The sequence below is a fragment of the Hyalella azteca genome, unplaced genomic scaffold (assembly GCF_000764305.2).
Source record: "Hyalella azteca isolate HAZT.00-mixed unplaced genomic scaffold, Hazt_2.0.2 contig2373, whole genome shotgun sequence".
NCBI lineage: Eukaryota > Metazoa > Arthropoda > Malacostraca > Amphipoda > Hyalellidae > Hyalella > Hyalella azteca.
Window position 1 is genome coordinate 1 of NW_025932650.1, and position 12,443 is coordinate 12,443.

At 39.8% G+C, this 12,443-nt stretch overlaps 1 protein-coding gene across 1 annotated transcript; it reads right to left on the reverse strand.

The window, feature by feature from the left end:
• Window positions 1-122: 122 nt before the first annotated feature.
• Window positions 123-12,007, reverse strand: LOC108674910 (kinesin-like protein 2; the record flags this gene model as incomplete). Its single annotated transcript, XM_018162890.1, has 21 exons — window positions 12,003-12,007; window positions 11,792-11,840; window positions 11,323-11,447; window positions 10,530-10,671; window positions 9,638-10,219; window positions 9,255-9,395; window positions 8,742-8,897; window positions 8,192-8,323; window positions 7,746-7,917; window positions 7,126-7,404; window positions 5,690-5,703; window positions 5,159-5,360; window positions 4,470-4,615; window positions 4,157-4,294; window positions 3,277-3,574; window positions 2,452-3,110; window positions 1,981-2,157; window positions 1,590-1,606; window positions 889-1,229; window positions 379-575; window positions 123-263 (listed from the first exon to the last, which is right to left on the reverse strand). Coding segments are annotated over exons 1-21 (4,113 nt in total), but the record flags the coding sequence as incomplete, so codon positions are not given.
• Between the last annotated feature and the right edge of the window lie 436 nt (window positions 12,008-12,443).

Genomic DNA, 12,443 nt, shown 5'->3' on the forward strand with positions numbered 1-12,443 from the left:
TGGGCACGTCTCTGTGCCTGGGCCAGCAGGATGATCTCACCTGGGCACGTCTCTGTGCCTGGGCCAGCAGGATGATCTCACCTGGGCACGTCTCTTTGCCTGGGCCAGCAGGATGATCTCACCTGAGCACGTCTCTGCGCCTGGGCCAGCAGGATGGTGTCTCGGTCAATGAGGCGCTGCAGGCCCACGAGCTTCTCTCTATTCTGCCTCAGGAGTTCCTCCTTCTCGGCAGCGCCGCGTTGCATGCTTCTTAGCTGGCATTCCTGCAACACGTAAATGTAAGTTATTCACGGATGAAGCGCCAACAACTATCACAACTGACCTTTCCTTGAAATTTTGCTGTTGCTTTTTTGCTGGCAACGGATTCGTTGCCATTACCTTTTCCTTGATGGTTTCCCGCAGTTCCCTCTGGCGCCGCTTGTTCGCCTCTTTGGCGTGCAGGGCGAGCGGGGCAGTGCTGTGGTCAGCCAGCCAGAGCTGCTGTGCTGTAGCCGCGATGCCTGCCGCCTCACAGCTCGCGTTGCGGCGTCTGCTGGGGGTGGCGTTCACCGCGGCCACGACGTCCTCTCCTTCATCTGGAGAATATAGAGAAAATATGAAATTCGCCTAAATAATAATATATTATTTACTTATTAATTCAAATGCATACGTACGGTAGTTATTGAGTGAGTTCGAACTTGCATCACTACGCCAGTCGTAGGATCAAGAAATTTAACCTAGGATAGAGAGCAGAAGCACATGTAAGAATAAGAAGCTTTAGCAAGTATCAGCACTTTTTAGCGCCAAAAAATAATTGAAAAGTACTATTGAGCATTACACACAGAAAACAATGAATGAAACAAAGTAATTAAAGCAAATTCGCGTAGAAAAGATCGACTCATTTCCCACCTGAGGAGCTTGAGTCAGATTCACAGCTGTCCATATCCATGTCACTGTCTTCGGATTGCAAATCTTGGTCTTCCTCGGCGCTGCTGCCGTCAAGAAGATCTTCATGAAGGTCCTGATAAGTGCTGGCAGTTGGATGGACTTCATGCATGACATTTGATTCCCCAGGCGAGTAGTTGTGCAAGGCAGCGTCACTAGGAGCAGGGACAACATTTGCTTCATTATCGGAGAGCGAACGCTCGGTGTCCATCTTTTCTATGGAAACGGCGCCTACATTAACAGCACCTTCCTCTTCCTCGCTGCTGGCGTCGGGCGAAGTCATCATTTCGCTGAAAACGTCCAGTCTAAGGAAAAAACAAAAAATATTTATGAATCTGTATAGTTTTTTCATCTATGGCTGTTTATAAACTAATGAATCATACATTTCAAAACAGGGTTGGTGATTTTTTTTATTTTTTTCAGCTTTTTAGTCTTTTTGAAGTGTTATTTTTTATGTTGCAATTAGCCTACTAACAATAACAGTATATGGATCATAATGGATGGCTAAAAAGGGCACTTATTGCCTTCAATAATGGCTAACAGGCCAAGGTGGTGTTTACCACTTAGGGATTTTTGGGTAAACAATTATTGATAAGACTATTCATTAGCTTTGTAAAGTTTGTATGGAGCAAGGTAACAAGCTAAATATTGACCATTTAACTGACTTCAATATGCAAGAACACTTCAAGAATGCAGATCTTCTAAACATTGAAGAGTCACACAACAGATAGGTAGCTGATAGCACAGTGCACAGCACTATCAATAGATCTACTAGTTTTATGTCCTATAAATCTACCAGACTCTACCCCTGTCTCTTATACACATCTAGATGTGTATAAGAGACAGGCCAACAACTGATATATTTTCGTCACCAGAGCGTCAGCCAACAACTGGTATATTTTCGTCACCTGAGCGTCAGCCAACAACTGATATATTTTCGTCACCTGGGCGCGAGCCAACAACTGGTATATTTTCGTCACCAGAGCGTCAGCCAACAACTGATATATTTTCGTCACCAGAGCGTCAGCCAACAACTGATAGGTATATTTTCGTCACCTGAGCGTCAGCCAAGAGAGCTGCCACTTCGCTGGTAATATCGTTGACGCGGGGACGGTTGATGATGTAGCGCGCCAGGCCGCCGTACTTCATGGCGACCAGCGTGGCAGGTAAGTCCTCCTGCCGCGGCGACGCGCAGCACACTAACAGCGTCAGGCAGTTCCCGCCCAGACTCTCCTGATAATTTCGAAAGAGACTTTGAAAAATTAGCACATGAGTATAATCAATGCATCCAATATATGGAGCAAAAGTTGGTTTTCAAGTAAATTGTTTCGAACATCAAAAAATGTTTATAGCATATGGAATATAATTTAATTTCTATCAAAATTAATCAATGGAAATATTAAATCCTTGCACCCACATTGCAACCTACTATAAGAACACAACAAACCATTGGGTTTTCCTAGTGATTATTGAAGTCATATATTACCTGACACAATATACATAAAATATCTGAACATTTCACGTCACCTTGAGCAGCTGGGTGAGCATAGAGCGGGCATATGGGACTGGACCAACATGGTTCCGATTGACAAGACTCTTGATGACGTCAGCCAGACATTGATGATCAGCCGTCATGAGGCTGTAGTCCTTCCCGTCAGCACTCAGACTTGCCACGTCTTCATCGTCATTCAAAGCCTCGTTTGCATTGGAAAAAGAATTAAATTCCCCGCTAAAACGGCGCTTGAAAAACTCTGCGTCAGAGTGAGATCTAATAATAGGATTTTCTTTGGCAAGCAAATAGTCTTCTTTCTGCGATTGACTCATAACACAAATATTTTCCTTCGAATCGTCCATGTTGTTCATCACTTCAGCACTGCTTCCATGACTTTCTTCTGCTTCGAAAATCTGCCTAGAGTCAGCACTTTTCATAAGAGCAGTTACGCCTCCCAACACTTCAGTGTTGCTGTATAGGTTAGAATCAGTGCTTCCCACGGCGCTTGGGTCTCTACTGTGCAGGGTGACACTCTGGGGAGGATGAATGTAGTAGCCGTTATTGGAGCTGCCCGGCATTAAGCTCGAGGTCATGGATGGCTCTTCGTTTAGTGTCGTGCTCGAGGATTTGATCTCCTCTATGCCACCAAGATCAACGAAATTCAGCCGGGAACACACAATGAACGGTCGTCCATCTGGAAAATGCAGGATAGTTTAATTACAAAACACAAAAAACAAAATTACAAATGAAACGCTAACGAATAAATTCTTGATACCATATTGTAACAGTTTCCAACAACATTTCTAGCTAGTCTGGTTATATTGAGCAAATTCAAAATGTTTATTGTATGTAATTCCTACCATTAGCAACTTTGCGCTGCTGCAGCGTGATGGTGAAGCTAGCATGAGAATCACGGTGTGTTGATGCACCGCCACAGTCGTGTTTGTGGCGTCTTGATTCGACAGCCACATGTTTTACACTGAGGTTATCATTAACAAGGACATCGTTTATAATGCTTCCTCCAGCAGCGCTCTGGACTGTACTGGCGCCAGGTGACAGGTGATTATTTCGGGCCAGGAGTCCAGCCTCAAGACAGTTCAGCACTTCAGTGATGTTGCTGCAGTCTACACTGCTCAGCCCGGGCACCATTACACTGCCCTGTGAGTGGAACTTAATCAGTAGAGTTGCTTTATAGTTAGGTTATTCCGAGGTCAGATGATATGTTAGGTGGCATGATGGCATACCTGGCTTGTCCAGGGTGTTGTGTTATGCAAAAATGGTTCTGGCGGGTCAGCGAGCCAATGATGGTCGTGGAACTACCAGTGGCATTAAAGTGCCCGGAAAAACTGACCTATCACCCCTTCCCTTACCTAGTCGCCACTACCAGGATGGGCAATTACAACAACAACATGATGGCGTCTACTCTGAGGCCATATTTGAAGCTATCATAGCTTGGTAAATCAATCAACAAACCTCATGATTCCTTTTAGCCTCATTAATTGTTCATTATAACTTCACTCATGACATAATAAACAAATTTAATGATATTTATTGTTATCATTCTTTTGACATTCTTAATGCAAAAGCTTTTGCAATTCTTGACAATTGCAAAAGCAATTGACATTCTTTTGCAAAAGCTTGAGCTTTATTGAGCATGCAGTGTAGAAATATTTTTAATGTTTGCACGCTGCTGTAATGTAATAAGTAATCAGTCATAATGTAATAATAAGTAATAACAACCTTGTGGTCGGAGAGAACAGGCAGAGGAGTAAGATGAGACTGGCCCATGAGGAGATCATACACAGCTCCACCACAGAGCATGAGGTAGCTCACAGACACTCGCACCTCGGGCATGCCCCCTCCAGCATCTCTGTGCTCCTGGTGAAAAAAAAAACACCTTAACTATGAACGTGAACTCAAGTTTATATGAAGTAAAGTGTAGTGAAACTAATAATTTCAGATTCTGATATAAAACCAAGAAAATAATAGTAGATTTAAATAAGACATTAGATTTTCCAACAATGATTTATTAGTAAAAAGATTGTACTCTTACAGCAATATGGGTGTACAACTGACGCACAGCTCGAGGTAAGAGACCAAACTCTTCCTCATTCATGGCCCATAGGAAGCCAGGGCCAGTAATTGTGTAGGTCTTGCCAGACCTGCAGCTGCCATAACCAACCACACTGACGTTGTATCCTGAAATATTTATAAGTAGTGATTAGTCAATTAAAAAATAAATTACCTATCAAATGCCTAATGAATCAACAATAATATCTCTAAATTAAAAAAGTTATGGCTTGATTTAGCAGCTAAGCACAAAAAAGAGTTTTGTTAGAGAACACATACAGATTTTCAACTTTAAGTTTTTAGGCAAATTTACTTTCCAGTGAAGGAAATTCAATGTTTCTTATTAGCAAGTAAAAACATGGCCATCAATCTTAATTGTTTTACAAACTAGCAGGCTGCTGAATGAATTCATGAACATTTATTCACAGATGAAAGAAATTTTATGGATCATGATTAATTTAAAAGAAAAAAAAACTTGGAAAAGGTGAAAGTTTAGCTTTTCACATGTAACAAGACTTCTGTTTTTGACTCCATTAATAAGGTGAATAACAACTGCTTACATTACTTCACATGGTAAACATTGTTTGGACTGCATAATTTTAGAATAATGTGCTCATGCCTATTGTAGGTACAGTTGTACCCATGCAGTCCAACAAGGAGGAAAATAATTACCTTGCCAAAAGTGCTGTACTAAATCCTCCAGGCATGCCGCATACAGCTCTTTCTGCGACACATCGGCTCCAAACACCGCATCAAAATCACAGAAGTGGTCTTGCCCAAGGATGATTTGTGAGGCAGCTGGAGCTGCTTCAACAGCACTTGAATGGCCATTGTTTTTGCCATTGCAGATTTCTCCATCAACAAAGGGGCACACCTGAAAATAAAGAGATAAAATCAGCATTCAATTTCTGCAAAAATAGTCATCACTATAATGCTTCTTGTCTTTGCTCACAAAAACCCTTGCAGATAAAATAAAGCTTGTAAAAAATATGATAGATGGATTCAAATTGTACATTTATTTAACTATTACTTTTGAAATATAATTTATTAAATAAATGCATTTGTTTATATCCTTTGATTTAAATAGAACAAGTTAACAACAATTATAAAAGTAAAAAAATTGTACAATTTTTTATATATTAATCAGAAAACTTCTTGATTCTTTGTGAAACTAAAATAAGGAAAGACAACTTTTTGGCTAACTCTAGTCTCTGAATCTATTATGCAACAAAATATGGTGCAATTTATATTCTTCATTTTATTTGAACAAGAATTTTTAAAAAATTACAGATAGAAACACTTGTTCCTGGAGAGACTTTTGAAAATTGTAAGCTATAATATATCATTGCTTTTAATTTACTCTGGAAAAATCAAGGATGGGCCATAGGATGATAAGATTAGCCTGATTAGGTAAATAATGGCACCATTTACAGGCATTCTCTCTCATTCATGGGTGGATTCTGCTCAAATTTTCAGTTCAGGAAGCTACAACACGATAACCTAGTGTGGAATAAATCTATCTTCCAAGGATCCCAGCCGCAACTGGAGCTTTTTTGACAATTTTGGACCCTTGAGAATTGAGATTTTGTCTCCATGAATTATCTCCTATCTAATTGGCAATAAAAGTGTATAATTGGGCTGTGAGATTCCAATTGTAGGAAGTTGCAGCTTGCAGGATTTCCAATTATTTTAGATTTTAGTAGCAAGTAGGAAAATTCTATACTAGACAACAAGAACAAGTCAACAACAAAATCATCAGTAATTAAATTTATTTGTAATTTTTGTGATATTAATATTTCTAGCAGAAAAAAATTAGAAAACAATGCCAAAAGATTTCAGGTTTGATAAAAAGTGCAAAATGGCAAGCAACTAGTGACATATGATTTCACATTTAATAAAAATATTTAACACTGGTAAATTTTATTATTTTTATTTTTTATTTTTATTATTCGGTGGGTTGACGGAATGCTACGCTTTATACGATTCACTCCGTGAACTGCTCTTGTTCAAAATTATTGGCCAAAGCGATGTGTTGCGCTGATGAACTGCTCAACTGCTCGGCAGGTCTGAGGCCAGGCAAGTGAACTGGCAGTGTCTCCTCCCAATAGTGTGTACAGACTGAGGACCTGAACTCCAAAACGTTACGTTAATGCCGAGCGGTTCCATATGGAACCAAGCTATAATTTTTCACATACAACGAAAAATAAATATATGAACATATTTTTTGTTTATTACCATCACAAATGATAATATTCTCACAAGGAACCGAAAAAAAATTCAGTAAATAATTCTCGTCATTAATGGGTTAATACGAGAAAATAATGTGGACACAGCAGAATAAAAATATTTACAAAATTTCTTCAATTAGAGCAGCTTTACAAAATACAAATTTACAACGAGCATTTGCGATCGCGAAGTTGTGAGTGGCTGAACTAGTCTGATTCAACAGTCATTCATCTCTGCTGGTACCACTTTTGCAGTTCATCAAATAACGATGTATACAAGGAATAAGCGATCAAAAATTTAATACTATATAATCACCTAACATTAGAGGAACAAATTTTAATTTTTTTAATTTGTTTTCTTGTAGTATCTGCAGTTAATATAGAGAACGTAAACTCAAGACATGGACAGGGCACCTGTTCTGCGTTCACCACATGAGCGCCCTGTGTCAGTCTTCTCTTTCTTGGAGTCGTCGCAAGGCTGTCTGAGTTGCAGCTGCTGTTGTTGCTGCAGCAACTGCTGCTGGAAGAGAGGCTGGAAGTCATAGCCAAGACCTTGCTGCTGCCGCACGAGGGTTTTCAATTGCTGGCACTGCTGCTTGTAGTAGTAAAGGTTCATCTCGAGCTGACGTACGTCGCTTTCGCTGGCACGAAATTTATCTGAATCTGCATCCAAGGTGAAAGGTAGTGCAGTTTCTGATAAAAATAGAAAAAGTAGCTTTATTAATTAAAAACATGATTAAATGATTGCATATCCTTTCAAGCAATTATTGGTCATATATAAGGGAAATCTGAAAACTGAAAATAATGCATATATACTGTCTCAAATTTTCAGAATAAATACAAAATATAGTAAATTTTTGCTAATTCACAATACGTGAAATATTTTCAACGTGAAGGAACACCTAGTTATTATAAGTTTCAGCAACCATTCACGAAAATTCAGCAAAGATGTTAGTGGAAGAGTGTCAAGCAAGAGTGTCAAGGAAGAGTGTCAAGGAAGAGTGTCAAGGAAGAGTGTCAAACTTTAATGTTACCTCTCGCCAGCTGCATGGCAGTCTCCTGAGCATCGATATGCCTGAACAGTTTGTGAAGATAATGAAGGAAATGTCTCTGCTGCACAGCACAACGTCTCTCCATGTCAAGGCTGGCCTGCTCGTACGACCATTCCAGCTTCTGCAGTAACCTTGACTGGTCCTCGAACTGAAGCTGCAAACGAAAATATTAGTTACAGAAGACTTGAGATCTGAAGACCGATTGATTCAAATACAAGTTTCCAGAAACAAATCTATGTTTAGTCAACGCGATATTGAAAAAAGACAAAGATTAGAAAAAAGCACAGAACTTCTAATGAGGTAACAATGGCTTCGAAAGGAAAGCCAGAATGGGTAGGCAGTTGGTTTTGAACTTGTTCTTAGAGTAACAGTTTTTCCACGATCTAAATAAATAGTTGATCAATGCATTATATGAGCCACATACAAACCTCTAATTCAGTGTAGGCGATCTCTTGTTTTCGGAACTCAATTCTGATATCAATTACACGACTGAAGTATTTGACCATCAGCGCCCGAATCTCATCCAGGCTTAAATTCAGAAGTCGATCCAGCAGCTTACCCTAGAGAATCAAAGCAATTAAATGTTATCCAGTCCAACGAAATTCTCAGGGCCTGTATTAAGCATTTCTAACACATCATCTGTCGCCACGGTAATACAGCAAATCAAAGTATAATCCAGGGGAAAAATCGTAGTGTGTTTTCAAGGATTATATAATGCCCCAACCCAAATAATCTTTGAAAAAAATATAACTCAGTAGTACTCACTGCAGTGAGTGACAGAGAGCGCATTTTCTCGTCGACGAAAACGTGAAGTCACGGACGGACAGATGGACATGGCGAGGGCAATAGCGCATTTTTTCCATAAATGAGAAAATGCGCTAAAAAACACTGTTACCTAAGGTAGTCGATTTTGATAGCATAACTGATTAACGCTACACCAGTAATCCTAATTACATAAAAACTAGTCGCGCACTCCACCTGCAACAAGAGCGTTGAGGACGTGGCGTGGAGGAGGGTGGCTGAGCCACAGATGAGTTCATTTTTTTGTTCGATGGACGAGTCGACGGCCTCGACCGCCTCATCCACCTCCATGAACCGCCTCTCTGCCTCCCAACGGCGGCTCTCCCGTACACCCTGCACCCAAACAAACAAATCTCTCAGTTAATTTGGTAAGAAAATTATTGACGATAACTAAACCACATTATCTTGATATAACAGCTTTCCTTTCTCTTATAGAAGGTGAAGAATCAACCGGTACATGTAACATATTGGAATAAAATATTTATTAGTACATTGGGATTTATTGTTGTAATATGACAGCTGTGTAGAGAACACAATGGAAACCTTTTTGCAGCTACACGGCCAAGCAATACAGAGCAACCGGGTGGAACTGTTGTCTGTGATTTATTTGAATGGAAAAGTATGCGGCTAAGACCCTATTTAATTATAATACAAAGTTTACTGCGTAAAACAATCGTATTCGATGTGAACCTTTTGTATTTTTTTGCTGAGACGCTGTCGGTAAGCAATAAGGGCGTTTCTAGCGTCTCTGAGGGCAGCGACCTCCTGACGCAGCACTGCTGCTTGTCTGGCAGTTGCAACTTCACTTCCTCCTTCCTGAGATGAGGTTACCTTCAACAGAGAATAACATCAAAATAAAATTAAACGCTTTCGAGAGAATGGTATTGAGCTATCAAATGCAGTAGCACTCGGAAGAAATACACTTCCAAGTCTATAGCTTTCTAATTGTTACAAAATCAAGAACATTCGATGAAATGACGACTATTTTCCAGTGATTATATTCGGAATGTATGTAAAATCAATTTTGTATTGAATTGATACCCTATAATCATCAATGCCTGTTCTGCACTGACCTGCTCGGAAGAGCTTGTGACAAGCCTTCTTTTATGAGGCTGTGACAGACCCTGCAGAGACACCACAGCTTTGGTTGAGCTCTTGCCCGTTCGCCTCGCAACTGCTGTAGGATGACTAGCGACGGGCGTTGCTGGTTTTTCTGCAGACGAGGTATTTGGTCCCCTTGTACCAAAGACGCCATGGCCATTCATACCACCTGATGCTTTCAAATCACTCACAAGTGGAGTACTGGCTTTATTTTGGTCTGAAGTATTTACGTTACCGGTCATTACACCCGAGTTGGTATGGGTAGGGGATCTAACACCAATCCTATCACCAGTATCAATATTTGTGTGTAAATGGTTAACTGCGCTGGCACTGTTACAATTATCATTGACATCACTACTAGGACCATTGGCAAAACCAACATCTTCAGCAGCGCGAGAAACAGCCAAGTTTTCGTCTCTGGACTTATTTCCATCGGTGCGAGAATCGTAGCCTCCTAATGCCCTAAAATTGGCGATGTCGGCAGCGGGAGAAGGAGGAAGCTCGACCAAAACTGTCTCCCCGTCAGCGTCATCCCCAGCAGCGTGCGGATCAGTCTGGGCACGAGAAGCATTATAATGAAACAGACTTATTTTCCGGCGTAGACTTGAACAAAACTTTTTGGAATGACAATAATTTATTGAATCTGGATATAATTTTTTTTGAAAGATTAACATCAATGATTATAATAGGAAATTAATTTCAAATCATAGGCATGTAAGAATTGTAGCCGACTCACTCATCAATTATTTCACGTTTCAACTTTTCAAGAAATGTATATCATAATATTTGTAGACTTTAAGAAGAGAAATAGAAGGCCGAAGAAAAAATAAGTATATAAATTGAAGAGTTATTCAAGGAACTGACATGCGCTTTCCTGACGCGGTTCCTGGCGAGGTGCTGCAGTTGCTGCTGACGCTGCTCGCCCGTCCTGACGATGGTGTGCAGCTCTTCCAGCTCACTGCGCAGCTCCTGCACTCGCGCTGACACCTTCGCCACCTCCTCCACGCTGCCCATCGTATCAATAAGCCGTTAAACGGACGTAAATAACACTTGATATCCAATACAACTGATGGGCTTAACGGAATGAAAAAATATCAAATGTCTTAGATTAAAATAATTTCCAAATTAGGAATTTTTACACTGTGAGCAATGTGAACAAATTATATTATCATAAGACAAGCGACGGATCAGATTATTAGCAAAATATTTAATCTCATAAATTTATTTGAGACGCAAATGATAATTCAGTTAGTTAGTTCAGTGGCCGTAGTTGCTAGCGCTTCAGGTCGAGAAATGATAATTGAGAAGTAATTATGTGATATGAACAAATTTCAGTACTCCAACAATTTTCAGTATTTTCTGGTTCTTTCTTGCAGTTAATTTTATTTCGGCGCTTTGTTGACAGTAGGAATGATTTTTCTGAGAAAGTCAAATTTTATCAAATTGAAATTCTTCAAAATGTCGGTTCCAATTTTACATAATAATTTTTAGCATAGCCGAGAACAAACCAAATAGTGAGAGTAGAAGTAGTGTCAGTAAGATGGAGTAAGTAAAAGTAGTGGCAGTGAGTGTGTATGACTTTTTTTATTGTGATAGTGACAGTAGAGGTGTTGGCAGTATAGGAAGTAATATACAGCGAAGCGGTGTTGCTACTAACGGAGTTTTGGTGGCTTCGATGATGCTGTTGAAGTAGTTGATTGCCTTGACGCGGAGCTCATACTGCTGCAGCGCCTGCTGCAGTTGCTGCACTGCAGCCGTCGCCGTCGAACTGTTTCTGCAACTCTGCACAAAAAACATTTGAAATTATCTCAAAATTAATTCATTAGAAAAGCCAAGAAAAATATTCGTTTGTTTGTTCATGGTTGCCTGCTTTCTGAGTAGTTATTGATTTAGACATAGAGGAGCGGGTTCTTGAGAGATGCTAATATAAAAAAAAATATGATTACATCAATGAGTGATTATGCTGGCAACTATTAAAAGCTCAACACTAAAATATTTACTGAAGAACTTTGAACTGCAGAGCTCGTTCATGAATTGATCTCACCTGGGCACGTCTCTGTGCCTGGGCCAGCAGGATGCTCTCACCTGGGCGCGTCTCTGCGCCTGGGCCAGCAGGATGATCTCACCTGGGCACGTCTCTGCGCCTGGGCCAGCAGGATGACACAGTGCACAGCACTATCAATAGATCTACTAGTTTTATGTCCTATAAATCTACCAGACTCTACCTTCTATACACACTGACTGGTAGTGACTGAGTGACTGACTGCACTGTTCCCATTTAATTCAGACCAATAAACAAATACTTATTAACATAAACTGAACGATAACCAAACAAACCACATACGTACGACTTGAAACGAGACTTAAGTTATGAGAAAAGCTAACACTGTTTGAAATAAACATGTGCACAATTTAAATATTTTATATCTATTCACTGCATTAAATTATTTTATATATAGTCTTATAATTGTAACTGTTTTGTTTCTACTTTTCAATTCACATATTTAAGGATTTAAATTAAATATTTTAATTAGAAAACTCGTATTAGGGTGGAAAATCTTTCTAATTGCCTATAAGGTTAGGTTAGGATACATTAGCAACCTCTCAATATACAGGGTGGGGCAGAACTGATTGAGCAGTTTTGAGGTAAAATAAAAGAGTAATGGAGGTACATAAAGAAGAAAGTTTATTTTCCTAGAGGCTAGCATAACATAGGTACCATTTAGAATACTTATGTTTTGTAAACAATATCTGGAAGATGGTGGCCGTTAGCTGCAA